The sequence below is a fragment of the Pimephales promelas genome, chromosome 3 (assembly GCF_988280905.1).
Source record: "Pimephales promelas chromosome 3, fPimPro1.hap1.1, whole genome shotgun sequence".
NCBI classification, from domain to species: domain Eukaryota; kingdom Metazoa; phylum Chordata; class Actinopteri; order Cypriniformes; family Leuciscidae; genus Pimephales; species Pimephales promelas.
In genome coordinates this window covers 36,636,504-36,662,447 of record NC_142771.1, presented here as the reverse complement: position 1 = coordinate 36,662,447, position 25,944 = coordinate 36,636,504, and the positions used below count along the sequence as shown (strand labels likewise).

The 25,944-nt window shown below is 38.1% G+C and overlaps 2 protein-coding genes across 4 annotated transcripts in view; one reads left to right on the top strand and one right to left on the bottom strand.

The window, feature by feature from the left end:
• Positions 1 to 20,131, bottom strand: part of pitpnc1a (phosphatidylinositol transfer protein cytoplasmic 1a) — a 116,211-nt gene extending 96,080 nt beyond the window's left edge. The window contains exon 1 of the mRNA XM_039686900.2: positions 19,468 to 20,131. Within this exon, the coding sequence (XP_039542834.1) occupies positions 19,468 to 19,515 (48 nt within the window). The 5' untranslated portion in view covers positions 19,516 to 20,131. The remainder of the gene's footprint in view (positions 1 to 19,467) is intronic.
• Positions 20,132 to 22,656: 2,525 nt separating this feature from the next.
• The window catches only part of helz (helicase with zinc finger), a 78,905-nt gene continuing 75,617 nt past the window's right edge, over positions 22,657 to 25,944 (top strand). For all 3 annotated transcript variants that reach the window (XM_089128832.1, XM_089128831.1, XM_089128830.1), the window contains exon 1: positions 22,657 to 22,765. The gene's annotated coding sequence lies outside the window, so the exon portion shown is untranslated. The remainder of the gene's footprint in view (positions 22,766 to 25,944) is intronic.

The window sequence follows — 25,944 nt, the reverse complement described above, 5'->3', positions numbered from 1 at the left end:
TACAATTTATTTATTTATTTGATAGGGACAATGCACATTCATGAACTTCTGAATTGAGACAACAAAACAGACGTAAACATGCCGGATTATAGCCACAGGGCTAATTTACATCCGTAGTCCCTAGACAAATAACAAAAAATACAAAGATTACAACAAACAAAATAACAACAAAAACAAAATAAACATAAAAACCGAATAAAAATTACAAGCAGAATCAACAACAAAAAACACAGAAAACACTTAGTGTTCACAAGACTGGTTTGCTATAAGCCACACTTTGAGTCTGGTTTTGAATATAGGAAATGTGGAACATTCCCTGACAGGAATGGGGTTAAAGGACAAGTTCGGTATTTTACAATTAAAGCCCTGTTTTAAGATCGTCCCTGATAAAATAGAATGGTTAAGATTGTTTTTTAGACAGATGCTCCTGTCACGAGAATTTTTGGATTCTGTGTTAGCATAGGTGCACTCGAACAATCATTCATAAAAACGCATAAAACTTTAGTTTACAAAGACGTAAAACTCACCGAGTGGTCTGGGGTGTTCACTGATATGATCACACAAAAATTGCTGCAAAATATGCTTTCCAGCAGGTTTTATCGCAGTTTTTGTCCATTTTCTTCCTGTTTCTGGTCAAAGTCCCCAGTAGTCAATTATCGAGTTTGCGTGCGCGATCCTTAGTTATCTAGTTACCAATGATTGCGCACGTGAACTCGACAATTTATTTGTTTAAAATTGGTAATGGGTGCAATTTGTTTAAAATTTCGTAAATTAAATTTTACTTTATTCGATATTTTTACAATCTTAAAGGAGAACTCTGGCGAACAATGAACCTTTGGTCTAATAAAACATCGGTACCTAGTCAATCGTTCTCTGAGATTTGTTTTCATGATAATCGAATGTAAAGAGTTTTATCTCTAAAAACTGTTTAGCGTATAATGCTAGTAATGGGGGCATTGAGTAAGTAAAAAGAAATCACTAGTTTATACCACTAACAAGGCTCAAAATAGCCCCACACTAACACAGTAACATAATGAGGGTCCCTACATGCAAAACGAAGCATTGAGAACTTTGTAAGTGTCCAGACCGTTTAATAAGAAGATACTTTATAAAGACAGTTCACTTCGTGTATACAGACAGGAGCCATCTTAAAAAATAGTCTCGATAAGTCGATCCACGAACGCCGTCAGAAGTTCGCTGAACTTCATAGAGTTCAGATCACTCAGCACGACGTTCGTGGTTTGACTTATCGAGACTATGTTTTAAGATGGCTCCTGTCTGTATACACGAAGTAAACTGTCTTCATAAAGTATCTTCTTATTAAACGGTCTGTACACTTACAAAGTTCTCAATGCTTCGTTTTGCATGTATGGAGCCTCATTATGTTACTGCGTTAGTGTGGAGCTATTTTGAGCCTTGTTAGTGGTATAAACTAGCGATTTCTTTTTACTTCGTCAATGCCCCCATTACTAGCACTATACGCTAAACAGTTTTAGAGATAAAACTCTTTACATTCGATTATCATGAAAACAAATCTCAGAGAACGGTTGACTGTGTACCGATGTTTTATTAGACCAAAGGTTCATTGTTCGCCGGAGTTCTCCTTTAACGACTGTACAGAGTAACTGCTTTTTGAATACGTGTGGTTTCAGTTCTTCAATACATTTTATTAAGAAATTTTTGGCGAGTCGTGGTTTGTTCTTAAAATCGTTCACGGGCACATTTGTGTGTACGCATGCTTAGCGAATGAGACCCAATGTTGTTGTGAGTCTCAATATTATATGTGGTCACAAGCATGTCTTATTCTGTTTAGTTTTCCCTGTTACTGTTAAAGAACGTGAAAGAAGCTAAAAACCAACATGACATCATGACTTTGGCGTAAACATACACGCCACTTTCGAGTCAAGTGGCGTGTCATCTCTACGCATTTTGAGCTATCCGCGTGTATCCACGTGTATGCGTGTACGTCTACGCCATTAACGTCCGAGTGATTCCGCGTGTCTGTACACGCCGTCAAATGTCCGCGCGAAACGAAGCAAAATGTACATCTACATCTGGGGAGCGATCTTTTTCTTTCCTAGGATGGTAAGGGAACAGTCATAAATCCCATTAACCCCAGTGACAGTTAGGTTTAGGGACGGGGTTGAGGTAAGTCATATATTTATATAACGTTAAGTCAACGGCGTTCATAAACACGCTGAAAAGCGATTATGCGTGTTGATAGCACGCCAAAAATGGAAATACGAATTGGCGTGTCATACACACGCTACTTCATGAGATCAGTTTGAAAAACAATTAAATCAGGAAGCCTAAAGCTTTGAGCATGAAAGGGTAATGGGTGCAGGATACATGACTTTACTAACATTTGACATATTAAATAAATATCATTTAGAGTCTATTTCAATGTGCAGCAGCATTTTCCACAGTCTTATGCTCTTTTCACATAATTAAACGTCCTCAAATCCAAATGTCATTTCTTAATTAGGGTAATGACATCAATATTTGACTTCAACTCGGCCGACAGCAAGAAAATAGGGGGAGGACCTGCACCAATTATTGGAAGAAAATGTAAATCCAACAGGAAAAGGTTATTTGTGTTTATTTAACATCTGTGGTGGTGCTTACGTCATATATCTCGGACTATCCTTCCATCTCGCGTCCTTTAACTCCATACAGTAATCGCTTTCATTTTCGGAAGGAGCGATGATGGGCAAGTCAATGCATCCAACCACATTTACGTGAAAACTAATTTAAGAGCATTTTTTCTTATTTTGCAAATTATCTGCACATGGGGTAAGAAAAATAATCTTGTTTCCATTTAGATTAAGATTTTTTTTTAATACTTGTTTTAGGTAAAAGTAGTTGCTGTCATGTTTTTTTCCCGTTGCTGTTTTGCCCGAGTTCTAGTTTGTCGTTCGTTTCCATGGTTTCTGATTTAGTTTCACCTGTTTCCATGTTGCTCTGATTAACATTATTTGTATTTCAGCCCTTAGTGTTAAAGAGCAAAACCTGCGAGTAACACCGGTCTCGAGTCTCTCTCCGGAAGGATAAAAGAAGGAAGGATGACAGTGAAGGACGAGAATTTTTTTATTTTATTGTTTTGTTTTATTTTATTTCATGCAGAATTTGTCCATTAGGGGCTGCTGCTTTACTTTCGTTTTGCAGTTTACGTTTATTTTGTAATTACAGTTCTGTTGAACTTTCACTGGTTCCTGCCTCCTTTACAAAACACCATTTTCAACTAAAAAACGTAAGACTTCTGCCTTCCGTTATCACGACAACAGCGTTTTGGGTGCCTGAAAACACAAACTTCGGAAACAGGTTTCAAGAAAGCGGTGCAAGTTTTTGAAAACCGTTTCTTTGTAAACAATAAAAACGCAAATCTCTGATGAAGCCATGCGTATTACGTGTTCAGACTACAGTGTATCATCGCCATCTAATGGCCTGGCAGCAGAATACAGGGTTTTTAGGCGTTTTCGTGGAACCATGTGAATGTGGATCGTTTTGACAATGGTGTCGTCTGTACATGGAAAACTCAAAAGGAAAAACGTTACAAGTGTTTTAACTTAAGTGTAGGTTTTCTGTTTTAAAGGAGTAGTTCACTTTTAAAAAAAAACTTTTGCTGATAATTTACTCACCCCCATCGAATCCAAGATGTCCATGTCTTTCTTTCTTCAGTCGAAAAGAAATTAATGTTTGGACCCCATTGAAGTCCATTATATAGAGAAAAATCCTGGAATGTTTTCATCAAAAACCTTAATTTCTTTTCGACTGAAGAAAGAAAGACATGGACATCTTGGATGACAAGGGGGTGAGTAAATTATCAGCAAAAGTTTTTTTTTTTTTTTAAAGTGAACTAATCCTTTAAGCGTACTGTTGTCATGCCCTTAATCAGTCTTGTCCTAATTAAAGCCTTAAATGAAGGTGGCATCAGCCGGCAGACACCAGGAATCCCCTTGAAGGGAGTCGGCCACTCTTAACAACACATTAAAGTGGTGGCAAGAGAGCCAATCACAAAGGCAAGCTCTCTAGCAGATAGACCGGCTTTGATTTGAGGAGTGTGTCCTAGAGTCCGGGGGCTTCCTGATTGGATGACTTCATTAGCTGGCCGTGTGTAGGAGAACACAAGCGATTGAGTGCCGGCTGACTCACCAGCTACAGCCAACATCTTAAACCTGGGTGATAACCTTCAGCTGCATGCTCACAAACACCTCGATACAACCTTTGTGTTTCGGAAACAGCGACTGTCATTTGACAGCGTTTCCGCTAAAATACGGTAAAGAGTTCAGGTTCAGTGAAAGGCCAAGAGACAAGGGAATACTTCTCCATCCTGGTCTTCATTTACATCAGAGAACGATTTGAAAATATGCAAAGCCATGCTGAAATATAATGTGGTTAGCAGGCAATGTTCTTGAACGTTTTGACCGCTAGCGGGGTTTCAAAAGGTAAAAACCTTTAATAGTTAGCGATAAAAATACGATCATAAAACTTTTGGGATAATAATAAGTAGCATTTCACAAGCAAAAACGTATAGTCAACTAAATATTTGATTGGTTGACCAGTTCAACAGTTACAATATGAAGTACGGCTAATTTTTTTCATCACAATGGAAATTAAAAGGTCAAGTCGACTGCACTGCATTGTGCGATTTTGTATTTTGCTCAATTCGGTAGAGGTGGCAAGTCATCCAAACAGAAAATGAATTCCATTTATGCAGAAAATGGATTTCTAAAACATACTGCATACAGCCGAAGTATTGCGGTAGTACTCTGACCATAGCCAAGGACAGAGGATCCTTTCCAATCAAATACTAAAAAAAGATGAACGGCGTTTGTTTCATTGATATGACCTCCAATATTGCGTCCCTATATTTTGAACTGCATTAGCAGTAGCACGCAAAGTTTTGTGGCAAACCATACACGCGTTACAAATGCTTTGTATTCTGTGCTGTAGGCGTTTCTCCATTAAACAAACAGCACCTCATTACCAGTGCCATTCTTTACACAAGCATCATCTTCAAGCCCTCAATGGTGCTTTTCTATCACTGCCAATGACATCAGTTTGGCCCTCAATCCTTCACACCTCATAAATTCAGTCTGCGCCTCAGGCTGCTAGTGTCCAATCTCAGCTCCAGCTCTGGTTTGTGACGCGAATCTGAATCCATGGCAGATGGTGAAGGAATCTTCTTGGAAAATGTGAGTTCACAGAGGCCGTCAATATATCTGAATACATGCAGCGATTACATCTGAATAGGGTCTTAAAATTGGGAACATTGAAAGTGAGCCAGAATTAAAAAGAAAAAAAATCCTGATAACGGCAAAAATAATTAAAAATACCTTCTTTAGAAAGCTTTAAGTGTCTACTTTAAAGGGTACATATCATGCTTTTAAATCATTCCTTTTTACATTTGTGGTCTATATAAAGCGAAACTGCAATGTTTGGGTCTGAATTCCTCATTATTATAGCTCCACAGGCCCCTTTTCTACCCCTTTTCTGATGTGCGTCTGTGAGCAACTCGTTTTGAAGCGGCCCCTTTAAATAAAAAGGTGATGTGTCATAACCCGCCCGCTCTCCAGGTCGCCGAGTTCACACTCAGTTCAACTCCACCACGTTCGGCCATTTTTGTAGTTTGATTAGAGATATATGATTATATAGCGTCAAAGAACATTTGTATTCACACGTTAACAAAATGTCAACAATGGAAGATTTGTCTATCAAGCCTTACATGTTCGAGCCAGAACGAGCGAGTTGAAAAAGACGACGACGAACCTGCAGAACCTTCAGGTCACTAACGTACATCCAACAACCGAACATTTTTAATTTGCCCTCTCGTAATTTCTGCATCATTGAGCTCGGACTACAAAATCGGAGCGAGAAATAATAATGGCGGATTGCTCGAAGTGTTGGGCCGGTAGTCAATGTCCGTATTTGTCAGTTACGCTGCAAATACTGTGACGTGTTCAAAATATGTCATAGAGAACAGAAAAATCTGAACAGGTTGAAAAATATGACCAAAACAGAAAATAAAGATATAAACGAAGCACCCGAAGAGAATAATTTCATCTTTTCTGTACTTATAAACACTCCAAATATACAACAAAATGCATTTAAGGGCTAAAAAAGTGGATTTGGCATGATATGTCTCTTTAAAAGTGTGTAAAACCCCAAACTAGGTGTCGACCGATATGTGATTTTCAGGGCCGATGCCGATACCGATTATTATTACAGATCAAATAGACAGATAACCGATATTTTGAAGCTATATATATATATATATATATATATATAATAGCCTATGTCTGGTGTAAAACTGTAAATTAAAGTCAAAATTAAGAATAACAAAGGGCGCATTTCAAAATAAAATTATTTTATCTGCAAATCGGTTTTGAAAATGGCCGATACCGATAACCATAAAAATGCTTAATATCGGCGCCGATAATCGGTCGACCCCTACCCCTAACACCTCGATAAGCAGAAGAAGTTTTGTTTATAGCGCCTTTCCAGAAGCTCAAGTTCGCTTTACATTGTAATGTATATGTGGGTGTCTAAATGTACATGTATGTACAGTCACATTATCCAAAACGCATATTAAAAAGATATGTTTTTAACTGGGTCTTGAATGTAGCCACAGACAGACTGATCTCATGAAGTAGCGAGTGTATGACACGCCAATTCGTATTTCCATTTTTGGCGTGCTATCAAGACGCATAATCGCTTTTCAGCGTGTTTATGAACTTAACGTTATTGCTGTATATATAAATATATGAGTTACCTCAACCCCATCCCTAAACCCCCGTTTCGCGCGGACATTTGACGGCATGTACAGACACGCGGAATCACTCGGACGTTAATGGCGTAGACAAACACGCATACACGTGGATACACGCGGATAGCTCAAAATGCGTAGAGATAACACGCCACTTGACTCGAAAGTGGCGCGCATGTTTTCGCAAAAGTCATGATGTCATGTTGCCACAGATGAGGTATTACGTAGTGTAAGAGGTAGCGGACAGTAAACCAAGTTCAGCTGATCTGAGAGACCGTGTCGGACGGTAAGGGTGGAGTAGGTCAAACAAATATTGTGGAGCAAGACCATTCAAAGCTTTGAACAAAGCATCAAGCTTGGTCAGGTTCATCTACTTTTCATCGAGTTTGGAAGACGACGCTGTGAGGAATAAGCCTTTAATTTACCTCAGAAGAAGAACGCGACTGATCCAGCGGAGGATATAATCCCAGACAGCAGCATGATCCCGGCCCAGATCCGGCACGCGTCGAGTCCACTTGTACTAGATGTGGCCACCATGTGGCTGTCTGGGATTTCTGAGCAAGGTAACATGCTATTGTTACACAAACATTTGACTAGTTGAACTACTGCCAAACTAAAATGTGCGAAATTGACAAACAAGTTGAAATATTGGCAAGTAGACAACCTTTTATTGCTAAACATCACGACATGATGTTTTTATGCTCTGTATAAAACACAGTACATGATCATCTGCCTGCTTGCTATCTTTGGTGTTGTCAGGTGAATGTTATCTATGCGTTGTTGAAGTACAATCGTGTTTTAAGCATCAGGGATTGTTCATACGCTTTCTTCTCCACATGCCCTGTGTGCCAGGCTATATTTGCCTTTGCACTGCCACTAATGTTTCCCACTTTCATCTGTAACCTTTGTGCTCCTGTCAGGGTGCCAGTGGGCAGACCTCAAACGGGCTTTAGGGTCAAATACTTTGAGAAAACCACTGAGAAATGATCTTGGCTTGCCAACCGATGGAAACTTTACTGTTGAAAGAACGTGACGTATGGGGACGAACATGAAACGCTGGACTGTGATCCGATCCATTAGCCACGTGATCACCAGCAAGGTTTGTGGGACCTCAAAAAAGCCTCAACACTAAGGTCTGCAAGAGCTCTTTCATAATACAACAAAAGCCAGCTGTCTACCTCTCTGACCTTCAATTTACAGCAGGCTCAAGGGCCACGGCCAGTTCAAAACAAATAATATAGATACAGTTAGGTAAAAAGGTCAAATCAGTTCGGAAGATGGTGATTTAAATCTGGTGCCATTTCCTCAATTAACCCCATCTCTCAATACTTTCCCGATTCGCTTAATTCTAATAAAGAGCAAATGCCGCAAATAAAAAAGTGAAAACACAATTTATTAAAGGAATAGTTCAAAAATGAAAATTTCCTGATTATTTACCTACTTTCCAAGATGTATCTACTTTCTTTCTTCGGCCGAAGACAAATTTTGGTTTTAAAAGGAAAACATTACGGACCAGTTGTTCAAAACATTTAATCTGGATCAAAATGATCCCTATTTGGAAATCACATTTTTTCCTATCCAGGATTATGTAATCCGTCACTTTATGTTTTTCAAAGCAACATTGGACTGGATCACCCTGACACGAAACGAGCAGTTTGTGTGAGAAAACTAACAGTATTTATATCGTTTTTACCTCTTGTAACCAGTGTTTCGCAAGAGAAGACCCTTATTTTTAGGCTGGGGTCATATAGATAAATCCTAAATATGGATTGTAAACAGTCAAAAATGAACTACGGTAATCCCTAGTGATTTATAAGCAGTGGGATAATCTCTCTCTCGCTCTATTCATCCACAGTCACGCAGAGCTGAAGCACAACTAAAACGAAGTTCTTCATTTTCTTTAACCACTAGAGGGTCAAAGGTTAAAGAGCGTGTCTTTTAATGTTTATTGCATTATTTTACTGTCCTGTGTGTTACCACAATGTTATTTGTATATGACACAGTGCACCTTCTGTATATTTAGTAGTTCATTTCTATATATTAGCATCTAGTCAAGTCATAATTGTGATGAACTTTGAGTCATCGTGTGGCTTTCTCTTTACCACCTGTGTTTTTAAGATACTTAAAGGGTTAGTTCAGCCAAAAATTAAAATTCTGTCAGTATTTACTCACCCTCAAGTTGTTCCAAACCTCTATGTGTTTATTTGTTCTGCTGAACACAAAGGAAGATATTTGGAAGAATGTTTTAATCAAACAGATCTCATTCCCCATTGACAATGATAGTCAATGGGGAATGAGATCTGTTTGATTAAAACATTCTTCCAAATAACTTCCTTTGAACAAATAAACACATAGAGGTTTGGAACAACATGAGGGTGAGTAAATACTGACAGAATTTTCATTTTTGGGTGAACTAACCCTTTAAGTATCTTACAATTGTCAGTAGGGTTGGGCCCCAAAATACATCATCACTAGTGGGGCTGGGCGGTATACCGGTCCATACCAAAAACCAGTGTATATTTTTGTTATGATATTAATTTTTAATATACAGCCATACCGATGTATTTCATTCGCTGTGCGATACGGTTTCAGACAGACCCTTTACAATGTAGCACTTCAAAGCAGCGACTGCGAGGCCGAGGGTAAACAGCAGTGCTCTGGTGTTACGGTACAGGGAAGGTGGCGTTATTTTCCTGTCAAATGTCGAGAGCGCACTATTGTAACGTGAAAGTACATTAGAGAGTTAGTTCACCCAAAAATGAAAATTCTGTCAGTATTTACTCACCCTCATGTTGTTCCAACCCCGTAAGACCTTCGTTCATCTTCGGAACACGAATTAAGATATTTAAGATATTAAAATCGCTCCTGCATACTAGTCCATAGGCTTCTTGAGGGAATGACTCTTGCTGGCATCGAAAAGTCATCAAAGACATCGTTAAAATAGTCCAAGTGACTACAGGGGCTCAATCTTAAGTTTATCAAACGACGAGAACACTTTTGTGCGCAAAAACAAACAAAAATAACGACTTTATTTCAACTATTCACTTCCTTCTCCATGGGCCTGTAGTCAGTTAACGTAGTGTGATTGCGTAGAGCTACGTCACACGTAGGCTCACTATTGGCCGACGCTGGTCATGTGTGTGTGATGCGTGTGACGAACAATAACAGAAGCTTACGCTATTAAACTAGTAACCTGACTCGAGGCAGAGAGAGAAATAAACGAATAGTTGAAATAAAGTCGTTATTTTTGTTGTTTTTTTGCGCACAAAAAGTATTTTCGTCATTTGATAAAGTTAAAATTGAGCCACTGTAGTCACTTGGACTATTTTAACGATGTCTTTAATGACTTTTTGAGGACAGCAAGTCATTCCCTCAAGAAGCCTACGGACTAGTATGCAGGAGTGATCTTTATATCTTAAATATCTTAATTTGTGTTGCGAAGATGAACGAAGGTCTTACGAGGTTGCAACAACATGAGGGCGAGTAAATACTGACAGAATTTTCATTTTTGGGTGAACTAACCCTTTAATATAATGCGCGAGCGCAAATCTCTCTGCTCGCGCGCAGAATATAATGTGCCACGCGCACTCTCAGACACAATCCAGCACATGTGTTCAGTGCAATCGGTAATCTCTCCTCTTCCCCAGATACCAATTTTAGGTTATAAAAACGTTTTCATAACATTATAAGAACGTTATATAAACGTTGTATTAATGTTCTTGCTTGGCTATAATAAGAACATCATTCAAACGTCATTAGAACGTTCAATTCTCCCGTTATATAAACGTTGGATTTTAACGTTATTTCCTGGTTCGAAGAATGTTAATCGAATGTTAAGAAATTTACATTTTATTAAACGCTTTGAACAACTGATTATGCATGAAAAAAAAAACATCATAAAGCGAAAAACCGAGAGAAAAAAAAAGTATTATACATTTTTGGTCAAACGGCCCAGCTCTAATTATCACAATACTTAAGCTACGATACTACATTATTGCAATTTTTGAATTTTAATATTGCGAGGATTGCCTTTTTTCAACAGCAAAAGTCTCCAAAGGAAAGGTTTGTCCACATATATTTGATCTAATAAGATAAAGTTCTCCGTCTGTTCATTTCACATTTTCATATCCACCTTTTTGTCTCTTTGTTTTTAGTAATGTGATATACTACAATTATATCAGTAATTGAAATAGTGTAAATTTAGCTTCAGTCTGTAAAACTTAAAAGGTTCCTACGATATATTTTTTACTGTAAAGTTCTGGCAACCACAGTTGCCATTTTTACACAGATTTTTAACAAGCCATGAAAAGGGGAGCCATCTAACCCTTTCAGTCCATCCTCTTACATCTGACAAGAGCAGTCCATTACACGTGTTCAACACAACATTAACATATCTTCACACACAGTGAGTACAGAAAAGTGTCTTCTTTGAACTTGCAGTAATGGATTTAGACCAGAGTAATCACTTTAGATGTTTCCGGCTCGACCTCTGAGCTATAATACATTTACTGTGAGCTGAAGCTGTGATACGCTACAAAAGAACATATTCTGGAAAAGACGTTTCAATGAAAAGAACCTGAACACAAAAGAAGTATTTTAATATAGGATTAGAAATGTTTCATTTGTCCAAATACGATACACAGACCAAATGTAGAGATTCACGAAATGGACAGAATGAGATCCACAAATATATCGTAGGGGTTTCACAAAACTGATTCAACGTGATTGGTTGGAGAAAGAACGCGATTAATCTCCACAACCTGTTATCTAATTGGCTCGAGTAGACGGTGGGTGGAGTCTCGCATCTCACCGCCAGAAATGTTTCAAAATGAGGTGAAGTGATTCACAAATCACTTGTGTTTATGACATTTTTTGTTAATTGGCAGATCTCATTTTATTTACTGGTGAACGTAATTAACTTTTGCTAACCTCTAGAGCCAGACCGATATATCGTCAGACCGATATCATCGGTCGATATAAGGCATTTTCCAAACTATCGGTATCGGCAGTTATAATGGCCGATAAATGAATATTTCAAAAATAAAATAAAAACGGACGAAACACACTTGAACCATGTCATGAGTGTTGTGTAGTTTGTGAAATTAAAAATTAAAAAATTATCGGCCGATATATCGGAATATCGGATTTTAAAATCAAAAAAATATTTGTATCGGTAAAATATTTGTAAATATTTGTATCACTTGAACCATGTCATGAGTGTTGGAGTTGTATAGTTTGTCCACCAGAGGGCACTCTACACCGTCCCTGTTGGCAACACTCGTTGAGTTGGTCACGACACATACATTGTTGAATAACAATTAAAAGAACATCCCCATCAGTTCTCTTAACTCAAATAAGCATGACAAAATTTGTGGCCGGCAGAAGTTTCCTTGGCCAGTTATATTGAAAACGTATGTTTTACAATTAGCAGTATGACGTAATCCATTGCTAAATTATGGTTCATCATAGACTAGCTAACCATGAAGCTAGCTAATGCCACTATCATCAGTCTGTTCTGTTGTGACAATAAAGGAAACTTTTAGAAAGTTTCTTTTTAAAATGCATTATCATATTATTTTGGTTAAAACTCATAAATAACTACAAATAACTAATGTTAGGGAAATCGGTTAATGTTTTGTTGCGCCTTTCTGAAATAAAAAAATTTAAAAAATATCGGCCGATATATCGGAATATCGGATTTTAAAACCAAAAAAAATATTTGTATCGGTATCGGCCTTCAAAATCCTTTATCGGTCGGGCTCTACTAACCTCCTAACATATATTTGTGGATCTTATCTCAGAATTACATAATAAAGACTGGAAATGATTGGCAACTTTTTTTTAAAACACTGGCGGGAGTTTAGCTTATTGGTGGCATTAGTATCCTAAGCTGGTTTCCAACACAACACATGCTGGTGACTAGCAATGCAGCTCAGAAGACTTCATAAGACTCGAGTAACGCAGGAAGAAGCAACATCGCTGACAGCCAGACAGACGCTTGTGGCCAAGAATAAGTGCACAAATAAAATGCTGCTGAAGTGGATTTACCAAAACAAATCCATATTTCCTCTCTGTCGTGACGTTCCAAACCTGCGTGACTTTATTTTGATCACATACATGAATCAATTTCTCCTTTTGTGTTCCACTGAAGAAAAGTAAGTTATATCCAATCTTTGAGTTATATCCAATCTTTTCCAAAGAGAACTGTGTACATTTCCAGGAGAACACTGGCAGATTTACTTGACACACTAACTAAAACCCACCAAAAATACAGAAAATACTAAACACAGACACCATGTCCCATTTTGTTTACCTTTTGATTTTGCCCTAAACGTTTACAAGCCTTCTCAATCAAAAATTATATCTATAGAGGCTTTAAAGTTTTGGTTGGGGACTTGATTCTATGCGTCAGTTGTTGATTGGATAAGTGAATGTGTGACTGAAGACAAGCCATGTGTGAATTCATAAGTCGACAGCATTGCTGAGTATTTTAAAACCAAAGAAAACCCGTCTCAAAAACACAGTTTGAAATCGCTGGTGTTTCTGACGTCACAAACTACCCTGTAACCAATCAGATCGTCAACCAGTGAATCTCTAAGCTGAGTGAGTGAGTGGAGGCGGGGCTCATTTGCGTATTCATATAGAAACGCAGGGTGTCGAGTTACATTCAAGCTGTTTTAAGGCATTAAAGGTTGAAATATGTCATTTTGGTGGTCAAAGAAGAGTTTTAAAGGGATAGTTCACTTTGAGTATTTTCAGTATTTTCAATTTTGATATTTTAAGGTCAAACCGTTCTTGTCAGTCAGTCATATAATGCAGGTTTAGGGGGTCCACCTCAAAGAGCATGCACAGAGAAGTCCAAATTAAACATGATTTAATGACTCGCAAATGTAAGTACACATTGATGGCCTAAGACACGAAACGAGCGGTTTGTGTGAGAAAACGAACAGCATTTATATCGTTTTTACCTCTTGTAACCACAGCCACGTCCAACTGATCTGAGGGCCCGGGCGCTTCGGTCTGCGTTTTTGACTACCATTATATGACTGACAGACAAGAACGGTTTGACCGAAAAATGAGGTAAGTTAAAACATATCCCTTGAGGTAAGTTAAAACATATCAAAAATGAACTATCCCTTTAAGGCATGAAATGATTGACGACTTTAAGCAGGCAAAATGATTGGAGAGGTCCTGTATCCGTCACCCGAGAAAGACTTGTCATTTTCACAGGAAAATCTGACAAATAAGAAAATTACAAACATGTGGATGGATGATTAGGTCACCATAAGATCAATGATACGCATTTATGGATGGGTTGATTTTTATTTCATGTGAAAAATCACATGAGTACCACGAGATACAACATAGACAACCTTTTCCCAAGTAAAGTCAAACCTTTAAGTTCCTTTTATGCCTTAGATAAGTAAAGATTCATCTGTTCAGGGTCTCTGGTGAAACAATCCATTATCAAGACGGCCTTGAGATTCAGCTGAAAATATCCAATTAATGCGAAGAATAAGCGTGTTTGCCTTCACCTATGAAAAGCTCCTGGGCTTCAGCTGGTCACGGCTCAATTTCTCACCTAATTAAGATGTTACCATTTTTATTTCATAATATCATTCATCTCATTATTTCATTTTACCTCACACACTTCATACTTTTTGAAGAAATCCACTTTCAAATTAAATTAATAGCATGAAAAGTCATTTACAAATGGATGTATTATTTTCAACTAAAAACTTAGTATATGAAAAAAGTATATAAAGAGCTAGGATGATCAAATTTAACACTGGGATTCACTCATGCAAGTCATTTTTCCCACATGCCACCAGAAATGATTATATATCAATAATTAATCAAGTCTGACTTCGAGGTTTTTATCGCTCAAGGACCTCTAAATGTTCGCTCTCTGCACGCATACATTAATAATACGACTCACTCTTGTTTCCAAGAGCCAAGAAAATGTGATGATGTAAGAGTCATTTGACCTGTGATCATGCTCTCCGCTCAATAACCCCTCAGAAGACGTTTAATTGATCAAACAGATTTTAACTATAGCGGTCTCAGCCGTTGCCATGTAAATCAATCATCCATAACGCTTGCAGATGACTTTCCCTCTTATGAACACACACACACACACACATCAAATTGTTTTTAAATTATATTATACCTCACCCTCAGGGATATCATTTGGGGTTTAGCTTACTCTGTTTACGATATGCAAAAGGACCTCGATTTATTAAGCGCTGATATTAATGATGATGTTTAACATGAACACAACACACATCTGTGGTGTCAGTCAGCAGATGGCCTGCAAAAGCACAACGCCACATCCAGTGCAGATATCCTCTGCTCATTCAGTTACATTCAGTCCGTCCGTCCGTTTGAGATGCAGATTTATGCGCATAAGCATCTGCTTTATTGGCTGCTATAGTCAGCGGGAACAGAAATTGTCTTGATATTAGTTCTGAAATGCTTAGATCACACTGCAATCATTGAGATCATGCTTCTAATATTTCCCCATGATGACGCACACTTTAATACGCACCGTTCACGGTGGAGATGTTTGTACTGACTGAGCTAATGATGTTTTCTATTATCTAAACAAATCAAGGGCGAAAATTTCAGGATATAGTTTATGTAAGGGTTAATGCCCGACGAGGTGTCCATTGTCAGGTTTTAATGGACGACGGCGAGGCGTGAACCGGCCAACGCGCAGCGGAGGACGGTTGCCTCCGCCGAAGTCCATTAAAACCTGACAATGGACACCTCGAAGAGCATTAACCCGCTTATACCATGGTCACTTGCCAAATAACACATTTTTAAAACATTAGCTGCTATTTTATATTTTAATTAGGCTAAATCTAGTTTTTACAAATAATAACTCGCCTGGTTTATTTAGCAACCGGAGATATTTATAGTCCGCTCAGCTTGTAGATCCCTTCAGGTTCAAAAATGCATTTTTTTTTCATGAAACACAAAGGTGGGCATAGTTATTTTTTTTTTAAATTACACATAAAACAATTAATCAAACAGGCTTCTTGAAACGCTGTACTCTCCTGCCTTGGTTGTCCGCACTGCTGCGTAAAACTCCCGCAGGGTCTCATTCAGAGCAGCAGAGTTGTAATTTTCTTTGCGACGTTTCTCCGTTTTATTTACATTTTTTCTTTCTTCAGCAGCATCCCAGTCGTCAAAGTTGTCATATTCTCCATAAATGTTAAAAGAAATAACGAAGTCGCCGCTCATTGTTGTATTAGTAGGCTATGTATCTAACTAACGTTAGATGTTTGTTTTGATAGAGCAAATTGTTAACGGATACTTTGACTGCCTGTTGCTATGGTTACTCACAGCAGTTGTGGGCAGCGCATTTATTTCTTCATTTCGAATGGTAAACAGGCAGTTTTACCAGAACTACTTTACTAGGTGTCCTCTATCACTTTTTAACGGACACCCTGCAGCCAATCAGAATCGAGTATTCACCCAGACCATGGTATAAGAAGATTTACTTCATTAAATTCGCAGAATTATTTAATTATTCAAAATTTTCCTTGAGCTTTTGGCATCTAAGAGGTCATCATATTATAAGAATATCCTGTAAGTTTCAGAACTGAAAACGTCCTTGTTAGTCCAATAAAAGCTTTTATTGACACCAGGCTCAGCAAACGACTCGTTTTTCAAAGTGGAGAACTATGACGTCAAAGAGGATAAAACACCACCCCCGCAGAAGAAGATCAACGCGGACGGTTTAGCCCCGCCCACCGATTTACGTATTACACGCATAGCTAAATAACATACATGCCTACCTCGTGATGACAAACCAGATGGAGCTAATGACGTTCCAGCTGATGAGGTAAAACATTGTCCATCTGTTCGCTTCATTTCACTGAGGATTGTTTTGTAAACAAGACTGGATTTGCAGACCGATTAAGAGTAAAGAACGGTGCTGTGCCGTCTATATTGGATCTGACAGGAATTGTGCAACACACGGACTCTGGGTCGAACATGTATGGACAAATCATTTCGGTTGCCAATTTACAACATTGGACGTTTTCAAAACAATTTCCCCCAAGTGCATCGACGGGTGAGTCGAAACTCATTATAACATGCAAAACTGTTATCCACTCACAGCAGTGGGCGTTTACTTCCAAGTCTTCAGTGCGAGACGCCCATAAAAACCCAGCGTTTTTGAGCTAGGCTCAAAACTAGGGTACAAAATATCCTATTACTTATTCATTTTGATGTTTTTGAATGTAAAAACCAAGTGACATATTGAAAAGCTCCTCCCCCTTTTTTAAAATAGCCAATAGCGTTCCGTTTACAGCACATCTAAACTCTGTAAAGCGCAGTTTTACTCTCCATATCGCTTTAAAATATAGCATTCTGTGTAGAATTAATTGACCCTTCGCTAAGCCACGCCTGAAAACCGCCACTGGCCAATCGTGTCTTAGCGACCGTAACTAGGAGCGGGAGGTCTGGTAAGCTTTCGAGCGAGGGAAACATGCTGAAGCATTGTGCAAATCTGATACCCGGTATCCTAAAAGTTTGGACGGGGAAGTGGATTTTTTTTCCTTCACGAAAATCTAAAAGCCGCGGGGAGAAATGATGCAGTCCCTTTTGTCTTGCTCTCTCAGATATTTCACATGTTCGCCAAAAATTACTAATTATCTCATTGGGAATGTCATACACACTGTAATAGATGAGCCAGCCGCGAAAGCTTGACAGGCATAGCAACAGTAACTAGGGAGGGCGGGGCTTAGCAAAGGATCAATTGTGTGACTCGATCATACAATCCGCTCTGTGTATCGTGTCTCTGGACTGTGTTCACGCTGCGCTGTTTGTGTGACATAAACATGAAACCAGACTTCATTCTCCCCAATGGAAAACATGTCTGAATCATTCCCTATCCCCTATATAGTGCACACTATGTGACATTCACCATGTAGAAAAATATGCAAACAAATGACCAATTTCAACGCAGCTTCGGCATCTATTTATAGTGTAGGAGGCGGAGCTTCAGAGAAAGCATTTAATTGGACAGATATGATGACGTTTAATAGACGTTTAGAAGATGTCAGTTTAACATGTATTCTAAATCATTACATCTTAAAGACATCTTCTAAACATCTATTTGACATCTGACAGGAAACATCTTATAGACGTATTGTAGATGAGCAAACACTCTTAAAAATACGTCTTCTAGATGTAAACATCACATCAAATAGACTTGTGCTATCTGGGGAGTGATGTCTGATCCATATTGGCGGAAGTGACTATAAGTTTTGAACGCTGAACTTCTGAATACGAACTTTGTCATTGTTTTGGAGCAAACTAGCTTAGCTATAAGGCTAACATACTAAAAGCCATACATTTTGATTTCATGGGGACTTTCAGTTTACGTATATCCTACTGAAACAGGACCCAGATAGCACACGTACGTCTGCAAGATGTCCGTTAAAGATCACTTCATCTGGAAAGCATCTGCTGTTTACTAACATCTGATTAACACACATTCTAATCATTACATCTTAAAGACATCTCCTAAAGGTTTATTCGACATCTGACAGGAAACGTCTTATAGACGTAAATTGCAGACGAGCAAACACTCTAAAAAATATGTCTACTAGATGTAAACACACATCTCTGTGATGTACGTGTGCTATCAGGGGGTTTAGACATGTCAACCCAGATAGCACAAGTGTATTTGATGTGATGTTTACATCTGGAAGACGTATTTTTAAGAGTGTTAGCTCATCTGCAATACGTCTATAGGATGTTTCCTGTCAGATGTCAAATAGACGTTTATAAGATGTCAGTTTAACATACATTCTAAATCATTACATCTTAAAGACATCTTCTAAACGTCTAGTCCTATAGACGTATTCCAGATGAGCAAACACTCTTAAAAATACGTCTTCCAGATGTAAATCACATCAGACTTGTGCTATCTGGGAAATGGCTTTTTTATTGCCAGTTAGTTAACCGTCAACTTTTAGGAGGTCACTAGCATATGACCTCAGTTTTAACAGACTAATAACACAAAGCTCTACGTTTGATTTAATTTGTTATTTCAGCCATTCCCAAAGTCCAATTTCAAATTGATTGATTGATTGTGTAGAAAAATACAAGTCGTTAATGGTTATGATGCATTAGGATACAGCTACCGTGGATGCCTCCCCAAAAAAACAATGTAATGCAGTCCAAATCGTTCATTTACGTTATAAAATAAAAGTCAGTCAGCTGCAGGGTTTTCAATTTCAGAAATGATACTGGTCTGTGACTGTGTAAATGACTCGTTATAAAAAACGCAACCACTCAAATGACAGTTTATCAAAGTAATCATCTTGTTTTCCAATTAAAAAGTACATCGAAACAATGTCAAAACCACGCTAAATGAGCAACAACAACTCCAATCCCGGACAAAGAGTGATGGCGATGGAAAGCTCCACAGCGCCACCATGTGGAGAACTATGAATCGCCGCACTGTGTCTCCGGGAGAGAGGGAAAAGTTGCAAACAAGAAAAACTGGTGTAAACTGCCGTCAAATAAACGACAATACCATTTTGAGACAAATTAATCACAATAAAGGTCATAGGGGTGCATTTACCAATGAGTCACTGGATATATTGAATTAACTGTTTCAAGATTTCACCATTTCACCATAACAGTGATCAATTAAATAGCTATAAACTTAGTGCACTTACCTCTTCCACAGTTAGTGGCATACATATTCGGTACTCCTTCACCAACATCGTCCTCTCCTTACGATTCCCACGCTAGATCGGGTGCCAGTGATCATCTAAATCAATCGAGCCATCTGGTGATGCATGCAATCACGAGTTGTCACATAGAAAAATGGAAAATATCAGTGCACTTCTGTGGAAAACGCTTTCGCCGTTTGTGTTTGCGGTGGTGAACGCGCGCGCGCGCGCTGTTTGTGATGTTGTAATGAATTCACTCTTGGAATTTGCAGATGCTCGTGCGTTTTTACGCGCGGGGAAACACGCCACAAATCCAGCTGAGAAGACGATTGTCAACGCGTCCCGGTGTTTATGCTGATTTTCTACTTTAAAATGAAGCGGATGTGTGCTCTCGTCTTCTTTAATGTGCCGCTGCTTCCCGTGCACCTGTCCCGTCCCGCTCCACACAGACGATAGCGTTGATCTGCGTGAATGTCAAAGTAAAAACGGCGCACCTGGAGTTATTGCATTGTTTTCCTCTTCTAATCTAGTGAGAGATATTGTGCAGCTGTCGTTTACTCCGCTGCGTTAACGCGGGATGGTAAGTTTGCAAGGAGAAAGACACACTCAATGTGGGAGTGTGTGTGGCGCAACGCATCACAATGTTTTCATCGGTCAATAACGCCTTGAACCGACAGGCGGCGCTAGTGACTGTAAACGCCACACACCAGCTGCTGCAATAAACACTGCGAAAAAGAGTTGGTTTGTTTTGTTTGCTTGCGTTTAAGTTTGTGGATGGTTATCTGAGTCTAACAATCTGAACAATCTGAGTCTGGTGATATAACATGCAAGATACTGTGACAAATACATTAAATAAAATGAATATCAGTATTTAGTAATACAAAATGTTTTTTTTATTCGCTTTGGTATTTTTGAACAAGCTGTGCATTTTCTAAACTCTTAGTGCACAAATCTAACCCTGACCTCTTTCACATTTCAGTCCACACAATAATTGTTTCAAACACAGGATTATTGTATTTATATTGGTTTAATCACAGAAAAAAACGAAAAAAAAGTGTTATCTTATTTCGGTTTAGTACTTTTCATTCAACAGTAAACAATGCAAGAAACATGTTTCGAATCAGCCTTTTTCCGAAATAATTACAGTAACAGGCTACAGTTTAGAAAACACACACACACATTACCTAACTCATAACGTTATAGGCTACATATGTCATCAAAAGGTGTGATGACATTATCTGAAACTGTCATGAGTTTGCTGTCAACACAGTAGGCTACATGTCCTCACATATGACTGAAACTTATCCTGTAGGGTGAGTTACAGTAGTTACAGTCAGTCTCTATCATGGTAATCTGTTTACAGTATCACACACACACAGTGTTATGTAAAATGGTGTATTTGATGACATCTTTCTCCCTTCTACTGATGAATCTCTGATCAATCTGAATCCTGCATGCTCTGTTCACAAATGGCAATGTATCTGTCTCACACACACACACATACACATGCGTGCATAGTGGTAGTAATAATCTTTTAATCACTTAGCCTACGTGCCTACGTGAAACAAATTAATTACTATTGGTTATACATATCAGGGGAAAAAACCAAAAAATATAGAATCAATATCTAAATCTACAGATGAACAAAATTATAAATTAATGGATTAAATAATAGAAAAATGCATTAAACTGAACGTGAAGAGGTGCTACTCAAATTTTGAAAGTAATTATGGAAGGCATGTGTTAGCCTACTGTGAATGAAGTGACTGTATGAAACCGTTATTTTGTGTTGTGAAAAACATACTTTGTGATTTTGTGTATTGTACTGAAACGGGCTGAAATGTTTATTAGCACTAAGAGTTCTGAAAATGTATGCCTTGCTTCTGATAATAGTATAAACATTTAAATCTGTAGATCTCTGCGAATTATTTTATTTATCCCAATTTGATAGATAGACACGGACGGACGGACGGACGGACGGACGGACTGACAGACTGACTGACTGACAGACAGACAGACAGACAGACAGACAGACAGACAGACAGACAGACAGATAGATAGATAGATAGATAGATAGATAGATTTACAATATTATTGGTTTAACTTTAAAAATAAGTAACCTGGTTGCCTTAAAATTTTAAGTTTATTGAAATGGAAAAATTGAGTTGATACAATGAAGGAGGTTGATTTAATCATCAGAAACCCAAAATATTATGTTATCTGAACTACATCAATTATCTAAGTTGATTAGACAAAAGAAAAAATGTTGTGATTACAAATCATGAAAATATTTTTTAGTGTGGATGGATGGATGGATAGATAGATCTGCTGAGTGTTAAAGTACATACTTTTCCCTGTAAAATGACCTTAGAATCATACAAATGTACATAACATAAATATTTTTAACAATAAAAAAAAAAGAAAGAATCATAATCATCGTATCGGGTCCTCGGTATAAAAACGTTGGAACCCCCTATAGGGCCGGATTCACTCAAATCTTCTCAAGAAAGAGGTTGAGAAAATTCGTAGGTAAATTCCAACTTTAAAGTAAAGTTAGTGAGAATGTTCCTTTGGGGATTTAAGACCGGTTGGAGGTTATCCTGAAGTTATTTACGATGATTTTTAAGAAGATTATTTTCTGGAATATGAATTATTGTTAACTTTTGGGTAACACTATATTTTAAGGTGATGTGGTAACGTGCTTAACAGTAAATTACAAGTAACTAAACCAAACCTGAACCGTAACATTTTAATTAAATTACTCAGTACTTATTAGAGTAACAATGGGTTACACTTTATTTTAAGGTGTCATTGTTACAGTGTAATATATTTAAGTACTGACTGACTGACTAATATGAAGCACGTATTTACTATAGAGTTATGGTTAGGGTTTGGTTGATGGTTAGTTGCATACTTACCATAACAGTAAATTATCACAATCACTCACATCATGTAATGAAGCACAATAGTGCTATTACTATGGCAAGTAGCCTACATGTGACATATGTAACAAGGACACTGTAAAATAAAGTTACCTTATAAAGTGTAACCAAATCATTTTGCCTTAGAACGACCATAAAAAGATAAGAACTTAAAAGGAAAAGTTTTTGTGAATACAAAATAGCAGTTAAGAAGTGAATCTGGTCTACAGAACGAAGCTTCTGCAGTGTGTGTGTGTGTGTGTGTGTGTGTGTTGGTTCTGAGCGAGTGCTGGCAGGAAGCGGTGCGCAGAAATATTTGACCCATAATGCACTGCGACAGCTGACAAGTGGATCCAAGATGGCGTAGAAAGTAAAGCTAGGTAAGTGCAGACTTCCTCCAACACCTTCCTGCCGCGCGCCGTTCGCCCTCCTCGGCTCTCTCCTCCGTCGATCCCGCCATCAACACGCGGCTGTCAGCTCGTGTAACACGCGCGTCGGAACGCGAGGTATCGCGGCGCGCGTTAGCACGAGTAGCTAATGTGATGATGAAAAGGCCTGATCGCAGCTGCGCTACTCTGACTAGCAGCTAAAGATGCTCGCGTGTAACTGCGATATTCACTATACATCCGCGTTGATCATCACATGGACACACACATCAGTGAGGAGTCAGAGTGTATATGAGTGAGATTCAGGAAAGATAGTTTTGTAAATGTTGCAGGATGATTTTAATGTCTGTGTCCGGGGGCGGCTGGGACTCAAGGCCATGAGAGCAGCGAACATCGCAGAAGGCATACGCGTTTTATGATCTTTCTCTTTTATATAGAAGTGATCGATAATTATCGTCGACGTCATATAATCGCATTTTAAATATCGCTGCACGCTTCGGCTGATTGTGAGTATTCGCGTTGATGTGGCGGAACACACGCAGTTGTTGTTGTTCTTTCTGAACGGACACAGGGGCTGTGTTTCAAAACCTAGCGGGCTGCCTTCCTAGACATCACGTTTTAGAGTTCGGAACCGGGTTTTGAACGTTCGAATGGCGCGTTCTAATGAACCGGGTGAAACGTACGAGTCGAACGGTGGAACTTTACGTGCGGAACGTGTCTGTGACGGTGTCTCCTCAATAATGTTGTCTTGGTAGGCAGCGCGATGGCTTTTGAGACGCGGCCACACACTCACACTCAGACGGGACATCTATTATTAACTGACCCGGAATCCAAATATAGAGTGTTTATATATTTTACTGAGGCTCTGTTGCCTTGTTTGGTGCGCTCGTGGTTAATTAGATGTTGGTTTGCTAAGACTGTGTGTTATTATGTGTGATATCTGACAGTCCCATAATGTGAGTGTGTGTGTGTAGTAGTGGACGACTCTGTCAGCACGGACGAGGTGTGTTCTACATTAACATTTTACGTTATTCAAATATCAACAACAGTGCAGTATATCATGTTATATTGAACATTATTAATATTTTTGACATTCCCACAAACTTTATTTACAACTTGCAGGATCCCATGACTTTTGAAGACATTTACGCTACATAAAATATTTTAAAAATAAATTATATAATGTATAACATATAAGTGATTTCATTATTTTTTATATAGCATATATTATATATTATCATGGTTAAATATATACAATTTAAGTCCTGTGTTTATTACACATTCTTGAGTCCCCAGGCCACATTTTACACACACATATATATATATATATATATATATATATATATATATATATATATATATATATATATAAATGTGTGTGTGTGTGTGTAATTAGACAATATAACAATAACTATGATATTTTGTTGGAGACTATAGTTTCAATAATAGATTTGCAAAGCAGCGGGTGAGGTGACATTAGTTATTTTAGTGTACTGTACAGTGTACACTATTACAGGATATGATATACTCATAATAAATAATGTTTGTCACTAGGGATGTCCTGATCAAGTTTTTTGTGCCTTCAGTCAGAGTTGAACTGGATATTGAGTATCTGTCGATACCGAGCCCCGATCCGATACTTGCATTTTGTGTTGTTTGGTACACAATTCAGGTACATTAAAGTTATTAAAATCAATCCAAAAAGAGAAAAAAAGTGCCATCTGACATCAATTCCTATTTAACAATTACAGTAACATTTATATGCCTAGGATATACAGGAAAGTTTGGAAACATGACCATTTTTAAAGTATCTTCTGCTCATCAAGCCTGCATTTATTTGATCAAAACACAGAAAAACAGTAATATTGTAAAAATTAATTAAAATTTTTTAATAAAGGTTTTCTATTTTAATATAATATAAAATGTAATTTATTCCTGTGATCAAAAGCTGTTTTCAGCATCATTACTCCAGTCTTCAGTGTCACATGATCCTTTAGAAATCACTCTGATATGATTATCTATCTATCTATCTATCTATCTATCTATCTATCTATCTATCTATCTGTCTATATACACTCACACAGGCACTGTGTAAAGACATTTGTATGTGTAAAAATCAGTCACAATGGTAGAAGTTGTAAACGGACTGTATGGTCACGTCACAATTAAGAATAAGATAATGTGACTGCTGATATAAACTTCTTATTTTATAAACTTCTTGTATTTTACTTGTCAGTAAAGTCCGAGCAAGTAATAAAGATATTGGATATTGGGGTGGTGATGGCGCAGTGGATAAGACACACGCCTTTGGTGTGAGAGACCCGGGTTCGAATCCACTGTGAGACACCAATGTGTCCCTGAGCAAGACGCTTAACCCCTAGTTGCTCCAGGGGCGTGCGACCTCTGACATGTATAGCAATTGTAAGTCGCCTTGGATAAAAACGTCAGCAGCTAAATGAATAAATGTAAATGACGGCAGATAAAAATAAACAGAAAATAAATAACTTTCCAGTAATTTGTTTTACGAAAGTGCACATTAAATATGTATGTGTGGCGCGCTAAAACAGACCTCGGGTCTGTCTCAATCAGCTTTATGTTCACTAGTCAGGGCACTCATCAGGGAGTCGGCCATTTTAGGGCTGTATCAATTGCAGGGTCGTACCATAGACAGTAAAACAAATGGACAGAGCGACCCCATTGACTGAAGCCCGATTCTTGCACTTACTGTAAATCTTTTCGTAGCTGTGTATAAAAAAATTAACTTAATTTATTGTTAATTTATTTCAGCGATCATTTCGGCTAATGCTACGTCCAGGGATCGGAGCACCCTTATCTGGCATCGTTGTACAATGATGCTATCAGATGGTAGTGCTTATTGTACTTTGATAAATACTATGGTGCAGATTGATTATGAAATCATTTCCACTGGTACACTTTATATTTGAATGATTCAAAGATCCTACCGTTGTACATATAAGGGAAAACAGGAAATGTTCAAAATACTAAGGCACTAGTACCTTTATTGTATTTACCAAAGTATTGTTGTGGCTGATCTATTGCTGGCGTCTGCTCAGATGATGGTCATCAGTTGATCCAGGACATGTGTCGCTTCATGAGTTGCTTAGAATATACTTTTTTGAAAAATATATAAAAAAAACAAAAAACAATATGGA